This window comes from Mandrillus leucophaeus, unplaced genomic scaffold (genome assembly GCF_000951045.1).
Source record: "Mandrillus leucophaeus isolate KB7577 unplaced genomic scaffold, Mleu.le_1.0 Scaffold789, whole genome shotgun sequence".
NCBI lineage: Eukaryota > Metazoa > Chordata > Mammalia > Primates > Cercopithecidae > Mandrillus > Mandrillus leucophaeus.
This window is the reverse complement of record NW_012108574.1, coordinates 376096-401999: the sequence shown is the minus strand read 5'-3', so window position 1 is coordinate 401999 and position 25904 is coordinate 376096. Positions and strand designations below refer to the sequence as shown.

The window sequence follows — 25904 nt, the reverse complement described above, 5'->3', positions numbered from 1 at the left end:
TTTTTTTTTTTTTGAGACAGAATCTCACTCTGTTGCCCAGGCTGGAGTGCAGTGGCGTGATCTTGGCTCACTGCAGCCTCTGCCACCCAGTTCAAGCGATTCTCATGCCTGAGTCTCCCATGTAGCTGGGACTACTGGCACATGCCACCACGCCCTGCTAATTTTTGTATTTTTAGTAGAGATGGGGCCAGGCTGGTCTTGAACTCCTGACCTCAAGTGATCCACCTGCCTCAGCCTCCCAAAGTGTTGGGATTACAGGCGTGAGCCACCACGCCTGGCCAGGAAATGACTTCCAGAATACAGAATATCACAGAACTGACCAACCAGGAGGCTGCTAGTTTGTCATGCAGTAGGTTGAATAATGGTCCCCAAAGATGTTCATGTCCTAATTCCTGGAGCCTGTGAATATTACCTTACCTGGCAAAAAGGACTTCGCAGATGTAATTAGGTTAAGAATCTTGAGATGGGAAGATGATCCTGGATTATCTAGATGGGTCCAATGTAATAATAAGGGTCCTTATAAGAAGGAGGCAAGAAAGCAGAATCAGGAGAAAATAAAGGAGACGGATGACAGACCAGGAGCTGGCTTGAAGGCGGAAGAAGGGGCCGTGAGCCAAGGAAGGCAGGCGGCCTCTAGAAACTGGACAGGGCGAGGAAATGGATTCTCCTCTGGAGCCTCCAGAAGGAACACAGAGCTGCTGACACCTTGACTTGTGAAACCCATTTTGGACTTCTGACCTCCACAGCTGTAAGAGAATAGATGTGTGTGGTTACAAGCCTCTGAGTTTGTGGTATTTAGTTACAACAGCAAAAAGAATATGTGGAATGGGGGAAGAATCGTTGGGACCACTGGGTTCAAGAACATGTGTCAACAGCCTGATCCAGGGAGCAGAAAGAAACCCATCGCTGCTACCTTCCACACCCCTGAATCCGAGGCCTCAGCATTGAAATGCTGCTGCATTTCCACAGGCAGTTTTGCTGGCTGAAAGCAGCCATAGATAGCCTCCAAATCTGCCTTCCAGGTCTTGCCAAAGGGCCTCTAATTGCTGGAACTTAATTCACACACAACCTCAGCTGCAAAGGAGTCCTGCATGTTTAGCTTCACAGCCACTGCAGTCTAGCAAGGCCATGAGGAGATGGCAGGAAAGGGATGCTGAGTGTTCACCAAACATCTCAGACACAATGGGGAGTAATTAATGATGAAAATGAGTAATATCCATTAAAACCTGACCACGGGCTCATCAGGAAAACTTCCCACCAGCCCATGCATGAGTATTATACCTGGACTCTGTGTAAAGATGAAGCTAAGCTATTTGCCCAAAAATCCCACAGTAAGGAAGTGACGGAGGCAGGTTTGAATCCAGCTTTGGTCTACTTTAGTGCTTGAGCTTCTAACCACTACACAGTACTGAGGAGGGGTAGGGTCAGCGCCACGAGGGGAAATGGCCTTGAAGAACACAGAGGCATGAAGTAACCAGGCACTTCAGGGAACTGCAAGCAGCTCATATGCCTTGAACAAAAGCTGCATGGGCAGGAGCAGCAAGGAGAGTAGAGAGCAGCGGGGGCCAGGCCACAAGGGTCTCTAGTGCTCTGCCAAATGGCTGCACTTCACTCCTAAAGACCACCAGGCACCGTGGAAATAGCTTTTTTTACTTTTCTCCATAAAAGGTCTTAAGACAGGAGAGCAACAAGTTGTTTTGCATTTTGTATGTGAAGAGAGGTTTACACTAGATCGGAGAACTGAGTCACATAGGAAAGACAAAGCCCAGACCCTGGTCACACACTAAACCCTGACTCTGTGATGGGCTCGGGGTCATAGACTGAGCCCCAACCCTGGAGACACACTGAGCCCTGACTGTGTCACACACTTAGCTCCAACCCTGGTCATAGATTGAGCTCTAATTCTGGTCATACACTGGGCCCTGATCTGGTCACACACTGAACCCTGATTGTAATCATACACTGAACCCTTACCCCAGTCGCGCACTGAGCCTCAAGGTCACAGACTGAGCCCCAACCACGGGAACACACTGAGCTCTGACTGTGGTCACACACTGAGCTCCATCTCTAGTCATAGACTGAGCCCTGATCCTGGTCACACACTGAACCCTAATCCTGGTCATACACTGAGCCCTGACCCTGGTCACAGATAAACCCTGATCCTAGTTATAGGCTGAGCCCCATCCTTGCTCTGGACTGAGTCCTATTTTTGGTGTCTCCCTGGGCCCTACCTCTGGTTGTAGACTAGCCTGTCTTGCAGTTGAGCTCTTATCCCATCCAACCACACTAGGGAGGCCACTGATCACTGGAGCAGTCAGGCGCAAGTGTGATTCATTCGCTACAGCCCTTCGCTATTGCTGTGTCCATAGCCCAGGACTCACATCTTTAAAAAGCAGAGAAATCTGCTTCTGTGACGTGCAAGATGACTGGACATGCTTACTTAGTGCTTGATGAGTCAAGGAGTAGGAGAAGGTGGAAGAGGAGAGGGAAGCGAGTTCTTAGAATATTAAGCTCCCTTTCTGTAATGAAGGGGGCTCTCACTACAAATCTAGAGCTCCCTGCCAACCAGATAGGAATGCAGAGGGCGTAGCAACAACCTGGGACTAGCTGTGCTCTGGCCTGGGGCCTGCTGGGCTTCCGGGAGAGAGATCAGACCTCAGCCTCTCCCATGGCCACAGGCCAGCGGGATCTTACTTAGTGAGATCCTGCATGTCACAGGAGACAGCAGGCAGAGTGGCCTTGGGGCTCAGCCCTGAGGTAACAACCCATTTGTCTGCTGGCAGACAAGGTATTCACAGTATACTTGAGTCACCCCAAGGTGGTTGCCGATGGGATAAATCTCTTCCTTGTGCTGAAGCCCCTTGCATTGCCCTCCACACCCCACCCCTCCTACTTTCCCCTTCCAGCTCTAGAAGTCACTTGGGCTATTCCTCTCTACACCGCCAAACAAATTTCCACCAATTAAAACTGGAATTAAACCACTCTAGTAGCCTTCTGTCCTGTCCCTAAAGTCTCCAGGGCTCAAGAATGGATTCTACCCACTACCAGGTGTGGTGGTCTCCAGGGTGGAGGAGAGAAACCATTCTCAATGGGCAGCTTGTTAAAATCCCCAGGACATGACTGGTTCTGGTGGGCCTACTTCCAGCAAAGCGCAGCTGCCTGTGAGGCTCTGCTCCAGCCCCACCGTCCTGTCCTGCCTCTATGATGACATATGGGGCAGGTACTATCCCTCTCTGGACCTGGCAAACTGACCCTGGGAGCAGCCACAGGAATGCCGCCCTGGGCCCTTGTTCCTGAGCTCGGGACATTTCCTAGGCCCAATATGACAGGGAGGCAGAGCGCCCTTGAGAGGGAAGGAAACAGACAGTGGTGGTGCATATTCTGCCAGTCCCTGGAGAAGGGGCTTCACACATATTTTGTCATTGAGCCTTCACAGCAGAGCCATTGGTGGGTTTTACATCCTTAAGAAAATGAAGCGCCAAGAGGTGAAATAGCTGGTGCGAGGTCACAAAGGTAGGAGGTGATGGAGCCCCAGTCTGGAACCAGGGCTTTCTGGCTGTAAAGCCAGGGTTAGGGTTAGGGTTTAGGGTTAGGGTTTGGAACCTCACATTCCACCACTTGCCCACCATTTGGTCCAGGGTACAAAGCAGCTTCTGAATCTGGCCACGGTTGGGGCAAGGGTTGGTCAGCCATCTTGAGCCTCAACACTCTAGGATGGTGTCTGCCAGGCTGGCCTGCCATGGATCCTGTCCTCTGCATCTGAAGTTTTGGGATGAGGTCTCCGCCAGGGGCAGAGGGTGGTGAGGTGGGGATTATGGATCCTCTTGGGACAAGCCTGAGGCCAGGAAGGGACCCTTTCACCAGCCACACTCTGTTCCCTGCTCTATTCCACGTAGGAATCCCGCTGGGCTGCAGTGTGTGTGGTGAGGGTATCCTGGGCAGCTGGAGCTCAGAAGCATGAGGTCTGAGGCTCTGAACATGGTCCAGAAGTCCCGGCAGTCTCAGCTTGCTGTCAGGGCCATGGGTCCTTGTGGCCCTGTGCAGGTGTGATAATCACCATGCTGCCCACCTCCAGGGCACACTGCTGTGGTGTCTCCAGGGTAGTTGTACTGAGGGGGCCATTTACATAGGTGACAATGTGAGTGGTGTCCCTGGAGTTGTGCAGTGGCCCTGGCAGGTGCCCTTAATACTCCCTAGGGAAGGACGTTCTGATAGGGATGGGACAGGGGCAGACGGGCAAAGGGAAGAGAGCTTGTCTGAGGGGTACATTGGAGGGCTTCTGGGACAGCCTCCCAAGGCCAGCAGTAGTAGGAGAACCGGGGAATCTGATGCTGATGCGTTTAGCTAGACCTTGCTTGTCGGGAACGCCACCGGGCCTTCAGAATATGCAAGCCTATGGGACAAAGACACTTAATTAAGAAAAATTCACTTACTGACATCTTGCTATGTCCCATCCAGTACTTGAACGATGGCAATTGTTTGGTGAAAGAGTTATCCCTGTGACTGGCACTGCAGTGGATTGATGGAATGGCAACAAGGGCTATTTGATTTGAAGATTCCCTTATTAAAAAGCATGAAATCATCCCTCAGCCCTGCAATGATGCTCTGAATTAAAAAGCAAACAAAGCAACAAAACAAAACAAAAACCAAAAACAAGCAAACAAACAAACAAAAACACCAAACAAAACTGGGTGGGTGCTTTGGAAAGTCCAGCAGAGGCTGACTGCCTCAAAGAACCAGAGGTTCAGGCAAAGTGGCCTGCGCCTACCTTCACTGCCCCATGACCCAGAATGAAACTTCCTCCCTTTCAGGAAGCCTTTGGGAGTCTTGACCCCCCAACTCTGAATCTGGAGAGGGAGTTAAGCCCCCTGAACAAGGGTGGGCTAAGCAAAGGCAAGAGGTGTGTTTATTCAATGTACATTCACTGAGAATCTTATGGAAGCATTGTTCCTGCCCTCAAGGGGCTTGCAATCAACTGGAGGAGACAGCTGTATGGAGGAAAATAAACCTTAGTGCAGGGATGAGGGTGGGTCAGAGGTACACTTAAGACACGGCAGGGCAGAAAGGAAGAGATGCCATGGTGAAAGATGAGTTTGGGGTAGGCTGAATTGGCAGGAGTCAGCCTCATACCCCTGCAGGTGCCAGTGTGAATAAATGAGAGTCCCTGGGCCAGTGTGGGGACACTGATGAGTGCCTGTTCCACCCCAGAAGGGCCCTGATGCTCAGTTCCTGCTGACTGGTTCTGTGTGGAAATGCCATCCCAGTGTTGTCACAGCTACTGATTTTTTTCCAAGAAATCTGAAATCTGGAATTTTACGTAAAATTCTTTTTTTAAAAAAATGTAGGAAGCAAAACAGGTGTGCAGGCCACCAGTCTGCAACCTGTGGATGAGACAAGGAGAGATACGCAGGGAATTGAAGGGTGAGCAGGGTTAGCTTAACCTGAAAAAGGGTGTTCTCTGGGCTATAGAAGTTCTCAGGACATCCCCACCCACCCAGGGCAGGAGGACCATCTGCAGCTTCCCTGACACCTCTCCCAGCCTGCAGCCCAAGCACAAGGAACCATATTTTTTTAGGAAGCCAGAGGAAATGGTTTTCCTTAAGAAAGACTGGAACCCTTTGGGAGGCCCATATGTGACTGGCAAGACTGAACTCCATGTCTGGGGCACCACCCTGAAAAAATTTCTCTTCTTGTCTACACTAGGCATTGGAGTGAAGTCTGTCTTGAGAGGGGCTGGCAGCTCTTTCTCAGGTACCAGGACATGGTAGCATGTGCCACTCATTAAAGTGGTGTCAGACTGAGCATCCCTGGGAACATGTCCTAGAGCTATCTCCTTGCCGAGTGGGGCTCCTGCCTCCTGCTCCCAGCCCATATCCCAGGGACCTGCTGGTGCTCCCCTTGGTGCCTTTGGGATCACAGGTTTACCCTAACCATCCTCACCCCATGCAGGCCGGAGGAAGAGCTCATCACGCCTGGGCCTCATCTGCTATCACTGGGTGGTTTTCTGTATTTAACCCTCCACCCTCCCGCTGGGTCTCAGGGGCAAATAAGCCACCTCCCAGTACTGTCCCTAAGGGAATGGTCATGTCTGGAGGGCAAAAGGGAGAGATGGTGCCGAGATTGTTGCCTATGGGTAGGCATCAGGGTTCTGTCCCCTCCCCACACTCCCGGGTCACTACCTCTTAGTGAACCTCCTTCTCCTTCCCCACCTCACCAGGTGGGCTCAGCCATCACTACCTCCTTTGGGAAGCTGCTCACACTCAGCCATTTAAGGAAAAATTGTCCATCTTACCGGGGTCTCCTGGGAAGGCCCCACCACTGGCCATGGTGCATCCAGGAACCCCACAAAGATCAGGGCCCCTTGGGCTCTTTCCACCGCTGCTCCACAGGTTGTGCCTTGCGGTGACACCTGCAACCCCCACCCCATCCTGCTTTCTTTGGGGGTGGAGGACAGGTCGGGTGGTGCCTGGAGACTGGGTTTCTGTGGCTCTTCTAAGATGGTGGGGGAGGAGAGGACACCAGGGTGGGTCTGCACCATCAGATTTGTTGTCCACAGTGGGAAGCGCCTGACTTTACACGTACCAGCATAATAGGAAGAGAGCAGCCTGAGCAGGAACTGAGACCCAAGAGCCTCAGGCAGGTGTGTGAGCTTGAGTGTTCCTGGCAGGGAGTCAGGTCTGATCAGCACAGTGCCTGGGTCCTGGATAGCATCAGCCTGAGGTCACCCGCCAAGACCCTTTGGTCCCCTAGGCTGGCATGACTGGTACAGGTAAGGTGAGGGTGGGCAGGTGGTGATGGCAGCTGTGCTTGCCCCTGTAGTAGGGGTTCAGGGCAGACCAATGGAAGAGTCAGGTTGCATCAGAATTTCAGCTAGCTCCCGTTTAACATGTTACAGGAAGAGGCAGCTCCAGCATCCCACCCCTCTGCCCTGTGGGAGAAAGAAAAGGGTACTGCAAATGCATTGCAGGAGGGACGTTTAACCCACTTGCAAGATCCAATTACCTTCAAGGACTTAGCATATCTGTGATACTTACCAATGTGCTAATTGTGTGCTCTTCTTATCTATTCGTGAGAGTGGGTCCCCATCGTGATGGTCTACTGAATAACTGTTGCTGAGCTATCATAAGGCTTTTCTCCCAGTATCAGGATACCCTGGCTTCCTCCCCCACAGTTAAGAGGACGGAGTGGCTCTGAGTGGGGCTCTGGGGACTCAAAACTCCCTTGCAGAAGGTGCTCTTATCTTTTTCATTTTGCACCAACGTGCACCTCTACTTCAATGAGGGCTCTCTCCACCGTCTCCTATATGGTTCCCCCAGCTCCTCGTGTCCTTCATTCCCACATCGAGGTGACCCAGCTCTATTCCATTCCAAGTGAAGTTCCATGCAAAATTCACCCTCCTTCCAGAAGCCTTTTCCTTTTTTTTTTTTTTTTTTTTTTTTTTTTTTTTTTTTTAAGACAGAGTCTTGCTCTGTTGCCAGGCTGGAGTGCAGTGGCACAATCTCAGCTCACTGCAACCTCCGCCTCCTGAGTTCAGGTGATTCTCTTGCTTCAGCCTCCCGAGTAGCTGGGATTACAGGCTCCCACCACAACACCCGGCTAATTTTTTGTATTTTTAGTAGAGACAGGGTTTCACCATATTGGCCAGGATGGTCTCCATCTCTTAACCTCGTGATCCACCTGCCTCAGCCTCCCAAAGTGCTGGGATTACAGGCGTGAGCCACCGCGCTCGGCCCCCAGAAGCCTTTTCTAGATACTCCAGCCCCACCCATTGTCAGGTCAGCCTAGACCAGAAAGGGCCGGGACATTCACTGGGCTTAGGGCAGGCTAGTCTTGGCTCTGTCAGAGAAATGGAAAGGGGGAAGGATGCTTTGGGCTTGGAGCTGTTTTTCTGCTAGTCACCCAGTCAGTGCCCCAGACCCGCCAGAAACTAGGGGGTGGTTCTGAAAGTCTGGCCTAAAGTGGAGTTGAAGTCAGGGCCCAAACCCTGGTGAGCACTATGTAAAGTGCCTAACAATCACATAGTATGTATTCTATAAATTGTAGCACTTATATATAGTGTAAATAATGATGGCAATGTCAGTCCCCAGATCAGCCAATTTCTGACTGTGTAACTTAGAACGAATTCCTTATTTGTTCATCAGTTTCCTCCCCTGACCTGCAAAATAAAGATTGTGGTTATTTCATTTACTCAATAAATAATTATTGAGCAACATATTCTGTTCTAGGTACAACTAAATCTGTCATTCAGTGTTTGTTAAAAGATGTAGCATGGTACCTGACATATACTAGGTTGTCAATAAACATCAGTTTTCTTATACAAGTCTCAGCTGTGGCATGGGAGATGGGTGGGTGTGGGAGGGGCTGGAACAGAGAAAGGGAAGTCAGCAGTGGACAGGGTGGGTGGAGGGCTGGTCCTGTTGCGTCTGGAATTCCCAGCCCCGCTACACCCTACTTTCCCTTCTTGTTGACAAGGCCTCATTAAGGACAGGGGATAGTGCTGGGGTCTCTGAATAGTTTGCCCTCCTTTCTGTCCCTTGATCCCATTAGACCATTTCTGGGGACGACATCATCTGTCCCTCATCTATAAAATACAGACAGTGATGCCTCCTCATTCTTAGACACCAAGGACATGGCAATGTGCCCACCCTGTTAATGGAGTGTCAGCTTGGAGACCCCCACCCTTCCCAGGACATCTCCCAGAGTGGTCGCCTCACCAAGCTGACATGCCTCCCACTTCTGGTTCCTTTCTCTGGCATCCCAGGCTAGACCCAGCAGAGCTATGGCTCCCTTAGTGCCGAAACCCCACACCCTTCAGTTTTGACTTTCCCCAGCCCCAAGACACACCAGACCAGACCCTCACAGGGGAGTTGTGTGTATCTGTGTGTGCAAGCACCATGAGACCTGGCACACAGGAGGTCTGCAATAAAAGCTGATTGAATGAATGCACAGTGGATACCCCTCTACAAATGGGGCTCATTTATTCATTCAACAAACATTTATTGAACCCATAATCCATTTGGTGCCAGTCTTTGAGTCAGGGGTGGTGACATTCAGGTTAACAGTAACCAAGTTCTCCAAAGACTGAGGCATGTTCACATGTTTCCTCACCCCAACACTCCCCTCACCCTGAAAGCCTGCCTGGCTCTCAGACTACCCAGCCCCCACCCTCACCTCCAGTGACCAGGCCACCCACTCTAGGCATTTTAACTGCAATAGATGTTTGAGTGCTAAGTCACTGCATTTGGGGTCGAATCCTGGTTCCATAGCCCATCCTGTGTGTTTCCTTAGGCAAGTTGCTTCACTTCCCAGAGCCTCGATTTCGTCATCTGGAAGCTACTTAGACATAAGTAACATTGCTTATCTCATACGTGCTGTGAGGAATAAATGAGATAAGACATACACTTAGAACAATGCCCAGTGCCTAGCACGTGCCCAGTGGACTTGAGTTATTCATCATGCTATGACTCCTCTCCATCACCAGGTTCCAGCTCCCTCCCACCCCTCCAAAGCACCACTCAGCACAGCCTGTGCACACAGTAGATGGTCAGTGGAACCAGACTTTCCGGAAGCAGAGAGATCTGATGGAACATTCTGGATAAAGAAACCCAGAAACTGGCAAAGGTTTGGAGGCAGGGAAGAGCAGCAAAGGGCTGTACCTGGAAGGTCTGGAGGAAGGACCCAAGGGATGGCTGTGTCTACCCTAAGGATAGGGAGCTCACTACCCAGAAGCAGCCCATGCCATGGCTCAGCAATGTTGAAAGTCAGAATTCTCTCTATCCCTAGCTGGCCACATTTTGTGTTTCAAGTCGGAAGAAGCCACCGGGGCAGGGTGCAGTGGCTCACGCCTGTAATCCCAGCACTTTAGGAGGCTGAGTCGGGAGGATCACCTGAGGACGGGAGCTTGAGACCAGCCTGGCAAACATGATGAAACTATGTCTCTACTAAAAAAATACAAGGCCAGGCACAGTGGCTCACGCCTGTAATCCCAGCAATTTGGGAGGCCAAGGCAGGTGGATGACCTGAGGTCAGGAGTTCAAGACGAGGCTGGCCAACATGGTGAAACCCCCATCTCTACGAAAATACAAAAATTACCTGGGGATAATAGCGGGTGCCTGTAATCCCAGCTACTCAGGAGGCTGAGGTAGGAGAATCACTTGAACCCAGGAGGCGGAGGTTGCGGTGAGGTGAGATCGCACCATTGCACTCCAGCCTGGGAGACGGAGCAAGACTCCATCTCAAAAAAAAAAAAAAAAAAAAAAATTGGCCGGGTGTGGTGGCTCATACCTGTAATCCCAGCACTTTGGGAGGCTGAGGTGGGCAGATCATGAGGTCAAGAGATCAAGACCATCCTAACCAACATGGTGAAACCCCGTCTCTACTAAAAATACAAAAATTAATAGCTGGGAGTGGTGGTGCGTGCCTGTAGTCCAAGCTACTCAGGAGGCTGAGACAGGAGACTCACTTGGGAGGCAGAAGTTGCAGTAAGTGGAAATTGCACCACTGCACTCCAGCCTGGGTAATAGAGTGAGACTCTATCTAAAAAAAAACAAAACAAAACAGGGAAGCCATAGGGATCCCACGCCACTGTCAGGAGGCCCAGACTGAGTGTGGCAAAATTGTGAAGTCAGCCAAGTACTACCTGTATCCCACTTCCCCCTCCTCCAGGACATACTCCCACCACTGCCCCATTTGGGGGCAAACAGCCAGGGAGGGGAGCAGGGGGCGACTGATGGACATTAGCCACGACCACAGAGTCATATAGAGCCAGCGTGGGGTGGGGGATCCCATGGCTATATCAGAGATCCCTAGCTCTGGCTCTCAGTTTCTTCCTCTGTGAAATGGGAGCTATTTTGTAGGTTTCTTTTCCCTGACTGTTGCAAAGATGAGAAACTGTAAGCCTGAAAGTGATCTTGCCATGAGAGATGAAATGCAAGCCTCAGAGGGAGAACTGTTATGTCCATCCTCAGCACCAGGTGGGCCCGTTCCTGGAGACTGCCCCCTCCTCACTCTCAGGGTGGGGCAGAATGCAGCTGGCCCCTCTCCCCAGAGGAGCCCCTGGCCCTCATCCTCTGAACCAGAGCCCTATCGCTGATCAGCACCAAATGCCTGAGGGTTTCCTGGGGCTGATAGAGGGGCTCAGACCCCTGGTTCTCAGACCTGAGTTGGGAAGAGCTGGCCATGGCCTGCGCCATCCCTGGATTTCCACACTGGTGGCTGCACCCTGGCTAACTCTTTAGGGCTCTGATCTCACCATGAGCTTGAGGAACAAGCCCTACACTGTAGAGCTCCCTAGGTCTGCTCAGTCTTGTCCAGATCATATCCCCTGCAACTGCTCCAGACTTGCCTGTACAATCTCACTGTACGTCCACGGCCAGGGCTGGATAGCACCTCCTCAGGCAGGAGCAGTGGACGCTGCCAGGCCTGCTGCTCAGGCCCCCTCCGGATAGACGCTGAGGGGCTGTAAACCTGCCTCAATTGAAATGTGCAACAGGGAGGACAATGATGTCCTTGCTGTGCTGCCAGCCCCACCTCCCCGCTCTGAGCAAGGGGCAGTCATCTTCTGACCTTGAGCTACTGCGAGGGACCAAGCAATGGAGTGTTTGTGACCCAGGGGTAGCTCCCAGTTGGATGAGGGTGTCTTCTTTGGCCCCACTCAAAGCCCCTGTGCCCTGGAAATCACTGGACTTCTGGGTTGAGGCCACACTGACCACAAGGCATGTCCAGTGCCTTCAGTTTGTCAAGTGCTTTCACAGTCCCATCTTGTTGGAGCCCCACAGCAGCTGGTGAGGTAGGTGAAGACTACCAGACCCATTATACAGGGGAGGTAGATAGGCTCAGAGAGGCAAATGGACTTGCCCAAGGTCACACAGCTAGCTAGCTGAGCCAGGAACAGCCTGGAAACCACTAAGTCTTGGGGGCAGAGTAGCACAGGCTTTGTGGCTTTGGGGCAGGTACCGAACTACTTTGAATCTGTCATCTCATTTGTAAAACGGGGACAGGCAGGGGCATGGTGGTTCACGCCTGTAATCCCAGGACTTCGGGAGGCTGAGGCTGATGGATCACTTGAAGTCAGGAGTTCGAGACCAGCCTGGCCAACATGGTGAAACTCATCTCTACTAAAAATACAAAAATTAGACAGGCGTGGTGACACACGCCTGTGGTCCCAGTTACTCTGGAGGCTGAAGTGATAGAATTGCTTGAACCTGGGAGGTGGAGGTTGCAGTGAGCCAAGATCGCCCCACTGTATTCCAGCCTGGGTGACAGAGCGAGACTCCATCTCAAATAAAAAAAGAAAAAAAAAAAAGAAAGAAAGAAAAAGAAAAATGGGGTTAATAATAGTTCCTGTCTTGTCAGGTTATTGTGGTGATTAAATGAGATGATGCTATAAAAAGTATTGGGCATAGAAGTAGCATAGAGACCTGCTCAATAAATGTGAGCAATATAATTGTGATTATTATCCCAAGGATATTCAGCTGCTGTCCCTGTGCCGACCATGCTTCAGATGAAGCCCTGGTGCCTCTAGGCTGTCACCTCATCTTTGTTCAGGACCTGCTGAGGTGGGCTCAGGGGCTGGGTGTGGAGATGTGGGGACAGAGTGGGGACCACTGGGCTCCTTTCCGAGGCTGCCCACCTGGTGAAGGTGGCCAGGAGCCTGTCTATGGCTCTAATTTGTAGCTCCACGGAAGTGGCTGCCTACTTCCTCGCACAGATCTCAGGTCTGCTTAGGGCCACGCCAGGGCTGGCTGAGGCTTTGCCCTGAGGTTTTGCTCTTGGTCTCAGGACCAGGCTGAAAATCAAAGCTGAAAGGATTGAGGATGGTCCAGACCCTCCAATCAAACCTCTGCCCAGCCCAGGTGATCCTCCAGGCTCTGTGGATGCCCAGCATCCCAGCACGGAGGACTGTGCCATGGGAGCAGCTTGCCATGCCCCTATGTCCCAGGCAACCCTAAGATGGAAGAGGGTGAGGCAGGGCTATGTATCGCAGAGTAAGTCTGCCTTGGAGTAGAAAGATGGCAGGTGCAAGTGATGCAGGGCCTGGCCAGAGTGATGCCACCCCCAGGCCCTGAGTCCTGCAGTCTTCAAACCACCCTGACTGTGAACCCTGGCCTAAAGGGACACCACTCCCTTTAGAGCCCGCCTCCTGCAGGGGAGTCCTCTCTAGGACATGGCCCTGGCCAGCAGCCAGACTTCACCACAGAGTTCAGGGGCTAGCAAGAGGAGGATCAGACCTCGCATAAGATTTACATACTTTCAGACACCCCCTTCAGGAGCCCCGCAATGAGAAGGGAGGAAGGGCAGTCCTGCCCACACCTCCTGGGACCTAGGAGGCCAGTGGGCATCTTCATGTCTTAGAGGAGCTCTGTGAAAGCTTTGGGGCCTGTGGGGCCGGATCCTTAGCATTTTTAAATTTTATTATGACTTCATTTGTTTAAATATATATATATATATTTATAGCTCTATGTGCCCACCGCCCTGGCCCCCTCCCCAGCCCCTAGTTTTTCCCCCTGGCTTTCTGTCTAGTGGCTGTGTAAGGCAGCACTGTCTGTGTGCTCTTGTCTGACACTGTCTGGGTGCTGCTGTTCCTCGTGACCCTTCGAGTCTGTTCAGGGGCCAAGGTAGATCCTGAGCGGCGGCTGGTCATTGGAGAGCGCCGTGACTTGAAGGGGGCTGGGGAGGGCTTGTGGAGGCCTGCGTGGGCTTCTGTATGGGCAGGCTCCGGGGGCAAGCCCACCTCCTCCTCCTCCGCCTCCTGCTCGCCATCCCCCTCCTCATCGTCACAGCACAGAGCGTGGTAGAGCACTTTGTCACTGAATCGCACCCTCTCCCGCGTCCCTGGGGTCCGCTGGGGCAGCTGGCTCTTCACTGCGGGGCCAGCACCGAAGGCCTCCTCGCTGGAGGAGTCTGGGGTCTCCACTCGTGGCCCATTGGGGATGGGCGTGCCACCATTCATGAGGCGGTAGTCAGGGCCAGCCCCTGGCCGAGTCGACTCAGGACCGTCCACGGAGTCCGAGGGGGTAGAGACGTCCAGGAAGGAGCAGAACTCCCAGCTGTCTGAGAGGATATCGGCTGTCATGAAGTCCAGGTGGCCCAGGTCAAAGGGGCCGCCCACGCCCGCCTTGTCACTGCTAGAGGTGCTGCTCACAGTGGCCGTGGTCCAGTCGTCCGGCTCCAGTTCAAAGTCGAAGTCCGAAGTTAGCTTATCGATCTGGCTCACCACCTGACCAGGAAAGGGGAGAGGAGATGAGAGGGGCCAGGTGGGTCCCTGCATCAGCCAGGTGTGTGTGTCTCTGTCCCGTCCCTGTAGAACCCCTGGCTGGTGAGCATACCGGACAGGGGAGAGCCTGCAGGACGGTGACTGGCCTGGAGGTCACAGGCTGGTTTGCCCTGTGGAGGGCCCAAATCAGATCAGGCTGGACAGAGCTTTTTCAGTGTCCTGGGGGAGAGGGAACTGCTTTCCAGCCCTGCACACCATCCATTCACTCACCCCTGTCTCCCAAACACAGCAGCTGCTCTGGGGGCAGCCCTGGTGATCAGGGATGAATCTTCCTTAGTTTAAGAGAGGGCCATTTCAGAGGGGCTGAGGGCCTCCAGCAAGCGCATTCCACAAAGAGCTGAGCTGCCCACACACCCTCAGAGAGGAAATGATGTGGGTGATCACAAGGAAGACCCTGTGTGGGCTTTCTAAAGCATCCTGGACCAGTCCTTGCAGCTGGCCGGTGACTGTCGCCCCTGGGTCTCCACCATCCATCAGGGCAAGAACATCGGGTGTACAGCACCGGCGGGGTCACCCCACCCCCATCTCCGTCTCCGAGAGCCTCCTCATTCCTTCCCCTTCCCTGCCCACTGACAAGTGGAGATCAATCCTGGCTTGTTGAGAGAAGGAATAAAGCAAGCATTATTTGATAAGCAATAAAGAAGCTATCTATTCTGGGCCCAGAGTTGCTTGTTCAATGCACTCAGGGGGCAGCTCAGCTGTGGAGATCACTCCACCCCGGCCTGCCTCGCATAAAGTGAAGCCCTCAGCTTCTATACAGGCGGCTCTGCCTTGGGATACTCCCTTGCCTGGGTGGCCACTGTCAGCACATAAATCAGGGAGGAAGACAGTGGGAGAAAGAGGGAGATTCAGTCAGAGACACAGGGACGGGACAGAGCAAGAGAAGGGAGAGAGAAGATTCCAACCAAAAACAAAACAGAAAAACAATGAAAACAAAGCAGAGATGCCAAGAGTCAGAGTGACGGAGACCAAGAGATCCACAGTGAGTTATCCAGATCAGAATCCAGCCCACAGCGCCTCTCCAGTGCCCTTCACCTGGGGTCAGAGCAGGCAATTAATTAATTAACTCAGTAAGTCCTTAATTCAATAAACATTTGCTGAGGACTGATGCTGTCCAGGGATGTGCTAGGTATTTGGCAAGGAGTTGGGGTAGTGAGTGCCCCAAAGTGAGAGGAAAGCAAGGACAAAAGTGATGGCCAGAGTGGTTTGGGCCAGTGGGAAGACTACTTGGTCAGGAGTCAGGGGCTGGATGAAGGAGACCTGGTCAACCATTTTCCCTCTCTAGGTCTCAGTTGCTCAGTCTGTATGCAGAGAGGGTGGGTGAACTAGTTTACTTCCAAGGTTCCTTCCACATCTGAGATTCTAGGACTCTGTTTATAGGAATGACTCTGAGAAGCTGCTTGAGTGCTGATGCCTCGGGATGGCCCCCTCAACCATTGCCCAGGACAGGAGTGGGATGAGGCCTCCAGAAGAGCTGGAGGAATCTGGACATCTGGATTCCAGACTTAGCTTTGACATTGTTCTGTGTGTCTTTGGGCAGGTCACAGAACCTCTCTGGACCTCAACCTCATTCACTGCCAAGTGGGTATGACAATCCCAGACCACCAAGTGAGCATGACAATCCCAGCCAACCTTATGAGAGCTTCATGAATAACAGTGAGAAGGGCAGCAAAAGGGCTCTGAGAAGCACTGGGGAAGAAAATGACACCATCTCCCATCTCTGAGCACCTATGATGCACCATACTTTCGAGTGCCCACCTCCACCCATGAGATCATTATCTCCTGGGTTTACAGATGAGGAGTCTTGGGTGCTAGTCCCTGGAAAGCTGAGAATCTCCCTCTGTGGCCCCCTGCAAAAGTGCACATGATCGTGAAGTGCTGCTGTGACTGCTGGGCTTGGGCAGGCGGTGGGGATAGGGCCCTACCCTCCAATCAGGCCACCTCTTCTTGTGCTTCTTCCAGGATGATGCCTTCCTGCACCAAAGGAACCTCAGAGAAACTCCTATCTCCCAGAAGCCCTTGCTCAACCCAAGCTCCACCTGAGGGCTGGTGGGAGCGCTGGCCTAGGGTAAGGGTCCTCAGACTTGAGTGTCCCTCAGCTCACTCCCAGAGTTTCCGGTTCTGCAGGTCTGAGGTGGTGCTGGAGAAGGTGCCTACCTAACACACCTCCAGGTGCTGCTGCTGCTGGTCCAGAGACACGCTTTGAAAACCACTAGCTTAGGGCACCGGGAGATTTAAGCTGGGTGAAGACCAGCAACTCAAGGCATTGATGACCTCAGGAGAGGCCCCATCACCTCTAGGGCAGCTATGCCCTCAAATGAGACTCCCCTGATCAAGCCAGAGCTGTGGAGTGTGCTGCCTGAGGGCGGGGCAGAATGCCATTAGGAACTGGAGTTGCATGACTTGGCTGTGACCTCGCAGGGTCAGCTGAGGCCAGGCTGGGCCCAGAAGCTAGGTCTCCTGATGCTTAGTGAGGATGAGCACCACTGGGCCTCAGGCCCAGCAGCAGGGAAGATCCAGGGTACACGTGGCAGGAGCCCAAGCCTTCAGGCTGGAACACTCCCCCAACCCAAGAAGCCCTTCCTCTTCTTTATGAGTACACCCCTCTCTGGTTCCAACCTGGGGAGATGGAGGAAAGAGAAAGAGGGAGGCCTGCATTCCCGAGTCCCACGTCTGCCACCTCTTGGCTGAGAGACCTTAGGCAGATGATTATCTCTTTCTGAGGCTTGATTTCCTGTCCTGTAAAAGGAAGTAACACTCCCCTCCTCACCCAGGGTGGTGAAAATTTAAGATATGGGCCGGGCGCGGTGGCTCATGCCTGTAATCCCTGCACTTTGGGAGGCCGAGGCAGGCAGATCACGAGGTCAGGAGATCGAGACCATCCTGGCCAACATGGTGAAACCCCGTCTCTACTAAAAAAAAAAAAATTAGGCGGGCGTGGTGGTGTGCGTTTGTAGTCCCAGCTACTCAGAAGGCTGAGGCTGGGGAATCGCTTGAACCTGGGAGGCGGAGATTGCAGTGAGCTGAGATTGTGTCACTGCACTTCAGCCTGGTGACAGAGAGGGGCTCTGTCTCAAAAGAAAAAAGAAAAAAAAGAAAAAGAAAATTTAACAGATATGAATGTGTTTTACATCACAGAGTCAAGATAGTTAAACACTTAAGAACCTAGGCTCTGGAGCCAGACGTGGGATCCAACCCTGGCTTCACTGCTTACCAGCTGTGTGACCTTGGTCAAGTTACTCAACGTCTCTGTGCCTAAGTCTCATCATCAAAGAAGAATTCTAGTAATACCTACTTGATAGGGCTGTCGTGAGGATTTAATGAGTTAATGCACTTTGGACAGCATATGGAACAAGGCAGACTACCAACATCCACAATGCACCGTTGGGGGCTAACATGTGATCATGCCCCGGCACCAGGCCCAAGAGCAGTGGGAATTAGTTCTGCACCAAAGGAATGACCCTCTGATGTGGGTCCAGTGTCTGTGGCAGAAGTTCCAGTGCCTACGGCAGAATAATGGGACACATTGGGCCTTTCAAAACCTAGCACATGGACAGTACCTATTTTGCCCAAAGTAGGGCTGTTTCCAGAAAGAACAAAACCAGAAGAGGTTCTAAAAGCCAACTGGCTATGAGGCCCACAGGCAAATCTGGCCCAATCTATTAGGTGAGACAGGTCACACCACTTGATGAATGACATAGTGAGGATGTGAAAGGGAAGCCAGGTACCCGAGGGTACACAGCTTCTCTGTGGGGGGCCTGGGTCAGTCCACAATCCCTACTGCCCTTCCCTGGTGCCTCATTTCCTGGGCCAATGGTGAGAGCAGGTGTGGAGCAGGCCCTAGTCTTTCTCTCTGCTTTGGATGTCTTGAAATCTGTGATTTTTCCCTGAGGTTTAATAATCATTTTGTCTACATGTAATTTGGGATTGTCTTGGAGTGCATGGAAATAATTATATACACAGAAGGAAAGAGAGGGGGAGAGAGAGAGTGGAGAGAGAAATGGAACCATAAAATCACAAAATCAGGCAACCTCCAAGCCAGAAGGGACTGCAGGCACTGTTGAATCTACCTGTCTCAATGTGTTTGCTGAGGGGAACAATGAGGCTCAGAGACTGGAAGGAACTGAGCTGGGACCAGAGGGCGAGTCTTGACTCCTGGGCATTGCACCTTAAGACCAGGAATGACTTGCTCTGAAGAGACCAAGAGGGAGCCCTAGAGAGAGAGCAAAGGCAGGACTGAGGGCTATGACAGAACCTGCAGGCCTCGTGCCAGGGGTGTCCCCAACCTCTGTCCTGGTCACAGCCTTAGCACCCCTCACTGAAAAACTGCACCCATCTAGTCTTCCCACTGATAGCAACTTCCTCCTAGCTGTTGCTCCATGCTGCACCTCGGGAACTTTCCCATCAGCCAACAGGACCACGTTACCCCTCTGCTTCTAGCCCTTCTGTGCTCCCCAAACTCCTAAGCCTCCCAAACATAACTCCCTACCCACCCCCTTTCCTCTACAGCAAGCAGCCTCCACCCTGCCAGGCCTGCCTCCTCACCACCCCTACACACTCCATCGAGCTCACTTCTGCCTCTGGGCCTCACCTGATGCGCCCTCCCTCCTTTCCTACTCGCTCTGTCATCACTTCGAGAAGGAGGCCTTCCCTGATCCCCAGTTGAGGTCAGGTTCCCTATGAAAGGCTCTCAAAGCACCCTGCACCTCTCCTTAAAATGTTACCCAATATTTAACACGGCTACAATTTTGCACCTATATGTTATAATGTGGTTGATGTCTGTCTCCCCACTAGACAGTAAACCCCATGAGGAGCAGGACTAGGTCTCTTTGCTCACCGCTACATCCCCAGCTTGGCACAGGGATCGGCACTTTTTTGCAAACACAACCATTGGATGAGTGATGAGTTGAGACAGATGGCTTAATAAAAACTACTTGGGAGGCTGAGGCAGGAGAATGGCGTGAACCCGGGAGGCGGGGCTTGCAGTGAGCCGAGATGGCGCCACTACTGCACTCCAGCCTGGGTGACAGAGCGAGACTCCATCTCAAAACAAACAAACAAACAAACAAAAAACTGCTGGGGGCTTCTTTTCTGAGGAAGAGGTCTATAGTCCTAGACAATTCCTTATTGCCAGACCCCAACCCTCTCTCCAGCCCTGGCTGAGCCCCCTCTACAGTGGAAGCTTTGCTGTGTTCCTTAAGGCCCTAGAGCTAGGACTGAGGACCTGTAGTCCCAGAATCAGCATCCTGTACCCCTTGGATCCCCCACCACACCCTCCAACCTGCCCTACCTCACCTCCCCTGACAAGCTGCCACCTCCTTCCCTCTCTCCCAGCTCCCCAAGGCAGTTGGTTACATAACTGGGGATTCTGCATTATTTATGACCACTGATTATTTTTTAATTCTGTGATTACGTTATTATCTTCCTGGGGGGGCTGTGGAATTGGAAGGGCAGGGAGCTGACCATGATTCATGGCTCTCATCCTGCAATTTGGCCTAATTGGCCAGGGAGCTTCGGTAAATCTGTCCGGAGGAGGAGAAGGCAAAGAGAAAAGGGAGGAAAGGAAGGCGTGAACAAAAATAATAAGAAAAAAATCCGCGCAATTCTTGCTGAGCTGCGGGTGATGGAGCTGACCCACTTTGGCACAGCTCCGTGGTCCCCAGCCTCTCCTGCTCCAGCTGCTTCCTGGCTGGGCCACATTTATCTCACACTTGCATGGCCTGTGGCTTTCCCTGCCACCTTCAGACAAAGCCCCTTGCCGATGGGACTGCACAATGGAATGGCCAGGTAACAGAATGCCAGGATGCCTGCTTCCTAGGCAAAGCCGGTGGGGGGATCCTCCACTGCCACCCCAGGGTGGGGAAAGGTTGTGCCAACCTCTCCATCCTCCTAAGGTGTTTGGGCCAAAGTGGGCAACTATGCCCTTAAGTTATATCCCACCTAAGAGTCACTGATGATGTGGGCGACACTGGTGGTATTAATGCAAGGATCACTATTGGGCCCCCACGTTAAGTGACACCTCGGGGAGGGGAAAACCAAGGACGAGGAGGCCAAGTACCTGCTCAAGGTAAGTTTAATACCTGGGGGCTAAGGACAAGGGCCCTTAACCCTGCCCTTGGGAGCTTCTGGTGGGTGGGTAACAGAGAAGCAGTGGGGAGGCAGATTCCCACCCAGAAACATGACCAGCAGATTCCTGGAGAGTGTGTGGGATTCTCACTGAGAACGAATCCAAATTCCGTGCCATGCTGTACACGGCTCAATGGAATCTGACTCCCTGCTCCCTCCTTGACCTTTCCTCTGCTCTTCTCCTTGTTCACTGCCCTCCAGCTGCTCTGGCTTCCTTACCGAACCTGAATATGCCAAGCACACTTCCTCCCTGAAACCTTGGCACTGGCTGCACCCTCAGCCTGGAATGCTCTTCCCCTAGATAGCCAGTGACTTGTATCCTCACTTCTGTGGGGTCTCTGTTCAAAGGCCACCTTATTGGAGACCCCCTTCCTGCCCCCATCCCTGTCACTCTCTATCCGCTTTCCCCACTGGCAGGGAGTGAGAATGCCGACTGCAGGAGAAACTAAGGGCCAGGATGTGGTCCTGTCCTCCCTGGTCATGGCTAAGAAACTGATGTGATTCCAGAAAACAAGGCCGTACGTGGAGCTGAGGAGCAGGCCAGTGCTAGAATAATTCATTAAAAACATCTAACAGATACGGAGTGAGCTGTGTGCCTCTCATTGTGCTAAGTGCTTTATATATGTCTCATTTAATTCTCACAACCACCCTGGGGCAGGGGTAGGGGAGGAAGCCTAAAATGTAGTCTCCCCATTTTTACCGATGGGAAAACAGAAGCACAGAGAGGTAAGGTAACTTTTGCAAGTTCACACAGCTAGGGAGAGAGTGGAATTCAAATGTGAACTACAGGCATCTAGCTGCAGAGCCCATGCTCATAGCCCCTGAGCGGTTCTGCATCTCTAGCTTAAGATCTACGGAACTTTGAGGAGCTTAGAGAGCCTGCTGGGACTGGCCCAGCATCCTGGAGTATTGGGGAGCCTGGGAGAGATAAGGGCTAATTAATGATTGACCATCATGTCCCTCTGCAGCACAATTTTAGCTTTCAAAGCACTTTTACGTTCCTCACCTCACTTGATCCTTTAAAAGACTTTCCCCACCAATGGGATAGAACTTGCTCATCGTCCAGGGAGCCAGTGGCAGAGCTATAGCAGGGGTTTGCGAGGGCGAGGGAGGTGTGGGAGAGGGAACTCCAACTCCTCTAGGAGTGTGAGAAGGTGTTGACCCCCCGCACTGCATGCCAAGCCCCTAATAAATCCTTGTAAGGTCACCGTGCAGTGCAAATCACCATATCCCAATTTCAGAGATGAGCAAACTGAGGCTCAGGGACCTGGGGAGGAAGTGCTTTGGTGTGGCTCATCTTTCAGTGAATTTCAGGCCATATGCTCAAGAGGATGAGGAGGGTCTGCCACAATCAGTGGCATCAGGGGGCTGGGGAAGGGGAGTAGCAGGCAGAGGAGTAAGATGGCCGAGGGGAATAAAGCTGAGCCCTTCCACTCCGCTGGCCTTGTTCTTTCACCAAGCATCTGTGCAGCCCCCCATCCACAACAGTCTTGTACGTGATTCACATCTCTACTTCTAAGTGCTTGGCCTGAGACAAGAACCCAGCTGGTGGGTTCTAAGCTGGTGCTGCCCAGGTCATGGGGTGAGGTAAGGGAACAAGTGAATGCCTCTCAACCTTGAGCCTACCCATGCCCCTGATAAAAAAAATGCTACACAAAGGGACTGAGGAGAGCCAGGCAGATGCAGCTTTACAACTCCCTTGGAGAACCAAGAGCCAAGACCACAGGTTCCAGAGAGCAGGGAGGTTCCAACCCTTTTCTCCAAACCAGGGTGTGGCACCCCCCTTGGTAACCCCATCTCTGGCAAATCCCATCTCACAGGAATACAGTGATGGCATCTCTTCTTCTGCTTGGGCCTCCCAGAGCTTCACCTGCCTTCCTCCACACTCCCCTCTGCCTGTCACCCTGTGTCTAGACCCCGCCTGGGGGATGAGAGAGTTCTGAGGCTTACCCACTCCCCCAGCTGGGTGCCATTGGCAGCGGGCAGGCAGTGGCATACGGGGTAGGCTCTGGTTGCCGTAGCAACCTGCCAAAGTCTTGGGTGGAGGCACATGGCCTACAGGGTGTGTGGGGGGAGGGGACTCATTTTTCTCTGTCCTGGCTTAGGCCTCTGGGCTGCACAGCCTATGAACCTGGAGCTCTGCTATTGGAGACATGGGAGTGGGTGAGTGTGAAAGGGAAGGACAGGGCATCTAAAAGATCTGCAAATAAATTCTAGAGCTATTGCATCACAGATGAGCATAAGGGATCATCTCTGGAAGGCCCCTGTCAAAATGCAAAGAGATCGCCCAGTTGCTCACCTGCTGAAACCCCAGAAAAGGCATCAGGAACCCGAGTTCTAGGCTTACTTCTGCCACTGGTAGGCTGTGTGACCTTGGACAAGCCCCTATTGCTCTCTGGGCCTCAGTTTCTTCAATAGTAAATGGACAGGGCTGTCCTATGAGATCCCTTTGAGCTCTGGGTGGCTATGCTGGGGAGAGAGGGAACACAGATGCCTGGAAGATGCCCAGCTGGGAAAAGGCTGGGAGTTGTATCAAAGTTGACTCCCAGGTTTAGAGTCAATCCTGGCTCTTTGTGGGTACCTGCCAGGGCATGGGTCTCATGTCCCTGGCCAAGATTGAGACTTTGGACAGTTCCTATGGCCCTGATTTAAAATAAGATGGGGGCAGGGGGGAAACTGTAGTGCCTTGGACCCAAGAGGTTAGAGGAGGAAGGGTTGCGCAGGGGCATCTGGCATTTGATCTCTAAATTGTACTGTCCAAAGATGTGCAACCCAGACTATGGCCAGCCCAGTCCATGGGCAGAAGCACCACCACCTCAGTCTGCCCAAAGCAATAGTCATTCCCATCTTCTGAGATGGAATTTCCTGACAGGCTCCATGAGGCTGACTCTGGACAGCTCCTGTCCTGGCATCTCTATGCCCACTCCCTACTCCATTCTGAACACAGTGCCTGTCAAACAGCCCCACCTCCTTGGCTCTCAGGCCAGGCTGCAATGCCACTTTGTCAGCCTGGAGTTGGTACCTACCATCACCCCACCTCTTCAGCCTTCCTAGAGCCCCTATCCTTCCTGCACAGCTAGTCATGGAGAGCTGAGCCCATAACTCCAGCTCAATCACTCTCCCTGCCGTCTCTGCAGAGGCCCTCGTTACAAGGAGTTGAAATTTGCCTAAAGCCCACCTGGCTGGTATAATGGCACCCAGCGGGCAAATTCAGGCTAGCAGCTCAGAACGCTGGTCATGCATTTTGGACTCGAACGCAGCCCAGGGGGCAGGGCTGAAGACATGTGTACCTCATCACCCCAGCAATGTGAGAAGCAGTAATTAAACCCGGCTCCACTTAGAAAGACAGAGAGGGACACACACATCCCAGGATTTCTCAGTGGTTTTTCAGCCTTGGCAAAAATATTTAGAACAGTGGGATGGAGACATGCCTCCCCTTAGGGAAGATTCCTGCCCCTGCCACAATATGCAAGGAACTCTGTTATCCACTACAGCACCCCCAGACCCATTCTTACCCCAGGACAAAGAGGACATAGTTGGCTTAAATTTTTCCAAGATCAAGGGTTCTCAGTATCTGTGTGATTTCTGGGGATATGCTTTGAGCTGGGCCTCAAGCAGTTGGAATCACCTCAGCAGAACCATCCACACTCTCCCAGGGCCCCTTGTGACCAGGTCAGAGTCTGGGAGACAGATGGTGGGGTCAAGGGTCAGCTTGGGTCCCAGAAGGGTGACTTCCACTAAGAAGCTGCCGGGGATTCAGTCCTTACTGGCCATCTTGGCAGCCCTTGGTGCTAATCCAGAGCTCCAGGCCCACTGACATGCTGCTCAAGCAACCTCTACAACACCAAGGCCCCTCCAGCCTTGGTATGAGACTTTTAGCAAAGCGGATTTGGGGAAAGGAGAGCAAGGAGAAAGAAGGTCCCCAGTAGAGTGACACATGTGCACACAGCTTTGCACACTCCAACATATTTGTGAGTATGTTTTTGTGCTAAGCCCAGGAAGGCCAGCTTTAGGGTCTGTCTGGTCGCTGCTCATCCCTCACTTACCTCCCTCAGCTCCTTGGCCACCTCCTTGAGCTCGCGAAGGATGCCCTCAAGCTGCCCGATGACCATCTTCATGCGCTGTCGAATCCGCTCCCGCTCACCACCACTGCTGGGGTCGTCACTGGGCTGCCCGAGGTCCGGGGCGCCCCGAATGTTCATCGTTTACCACGTGGCCGCAGGCCTGCCCATACTCCCCCCAGCTGGGCACACGCTGCGTCTGCCTCCACGGAGCCCCCCTCGGCTGGGCAGAGCTCCACATCTTAACGGCCCCCCAGCCCACCCTGGCCCTGGGCGGCCCTCAACCAGCCCCTGACCCCTGCCACCCCGCCTCCTCTGCCTCTGGGTGGGGAGTGGGACACCCAGAGGAAGACAGAGTCTGGCAGAGGGGGTCAGGGTGAGGACACGGGAGGGCAGGGGGAGGGGCGTTGGGTCCCAGGAGTGGCCTCCAGGTCTTGAAGTGCCTGTGGGTATGCAGAGCTGATCTCTGCCTGAGCTTGAACACTGAGGCAGGGGGATGACTCTGCAGGGACTAAGGGTAAGAGATGCCCTTGGGATGGGGGAAGGCAGCAGGGATCCCCTCACAACTCCTAGGCAGTTGCAAAGGCAGAGGTCTCTGGATGCAACTGACACCTGCAGCGGGATGGTGGCCAGGGTCTTCCAGATGTGGAAGGGGCTCCGGATATGGGCAGCTCTGGGGAGGGAGCTGGATTGGAAGAGGGCAGCCCCCTGCGGAGAGAGTGAGCCTGGCGTCAGCCCTCCCAGGCTGCAGCACCAGCCGGCAATGCCGCTGCCTCCCTCCTCTCGCCAGCCTGCACCCTTCCTCGCTGGAGATTTTTTTTTCTTTGTGGGGAGGGGTGGTGGAGGCAGATGGTTTACAGCACAGCCCCTCCTCTAGAGGGAAAGGGAGGGAGCCCCTGCTTTAGAAGCAGAAGTCCTCAGCCTGCTACGGGGCACCCTGGCCGTAGCTCCCGCACCCCCCCATCCCCCCAGCCAGGCCTGCCCAGGCTGGTTCACCAGAGGGCCTCTCCAGTCACCCATCCTCCCTCCTAGCGCCCCCAGGGTGCCCTCGTTCCCAGAGGACCCTCCCTCCCCCAGCCCCGCCTTCCCTCAGAACCCCCACTCCTGGACTCACCGAGGGTGGGGGCACCGGCCTTCCCTCCAAGCAGCGTCGGGGGCCAAGCCCCAAGACGGGGTTGGGGGGCCCCCAAGGCTCCCTAGGGCGGGCTTCTCTCTCTGGACCCTTCGGCCCCTGGCCTCAGGGAGGTCCTCCGAGCCGTGACCGGAGACATCTGGGCGGTGAGGGGGGGCGGGGCCTCCGCGCTCCAGGGAAGGGGGCAGTAAAAATCTTTCTCAAGCCTCTCCGGGCTCGGGGTCGGGAACGAGCGAGGGTTCGGCGGATTCGGGGCTCTGAGGCCACAGGTGACCGGGGCGCGGGGAGGCCGAGGAGACGCCGGGCCGGT

At 53.3% G+C, this 25904-nt stretch overlaps 1 protein-coding gene and 1 long non-coding RNA gene across 3 annotated transcripts; both read right to left on the bottom strand.

Moving 5' to 3' along the window:
- Window positions 1-8953: 8953 nt before the first annotated feature.
- LOC105529862 lies at window positions 8954-12227 on the bottom strand. The gene is made up of 2 exons (XR_001004575.1): window positions 9978-12227; window positions 8954-9845 (listed from the first exon to the last, which is right to left on the bottom strand). It is a non-coding gene; the product is annotated as an uncharacterized LOC105529862 (long non-coding RNA).
- A 1164-nt stretch (window positions 12228-13391) lies between these two features.
- Window positions 13392-25898, bottom strand: LOC105529861 (chromosome unknown open reading frame, human C15orf59). Of its 2 annotated transcripts, XM_011967117.1 has the most exons (3): window positions 25577-25898; window positions 24448-24570; window positions 13392-14218 (listed from the first exon to the last, which is right to left on the bottom strand). In XM_011967117.1, the coding sequence occupies exons 2-3, from the start codon at window positions 24517-24519 to the stop codon at window positions 13493-13495; spliced, it is 798 nt and encodes a 265-aa protein (XP_011822507.1). In that variant the 5' UTR covers window positions 24520-24570; window positions 25577-25898; the 3' UTR covers window positions 13392-13492. The 2 variants fall into 2 exon arrangements, with proteins under 2 accessions (XP_011822507.1, XP_011822506.1); XM_011967116.1 differs by lacking the exon at window positions 25577-25898 and having other exon boundaries at window positions 24448-25075.
- Window positions 25899-25904: the final 6 nt, after the last annotated feature.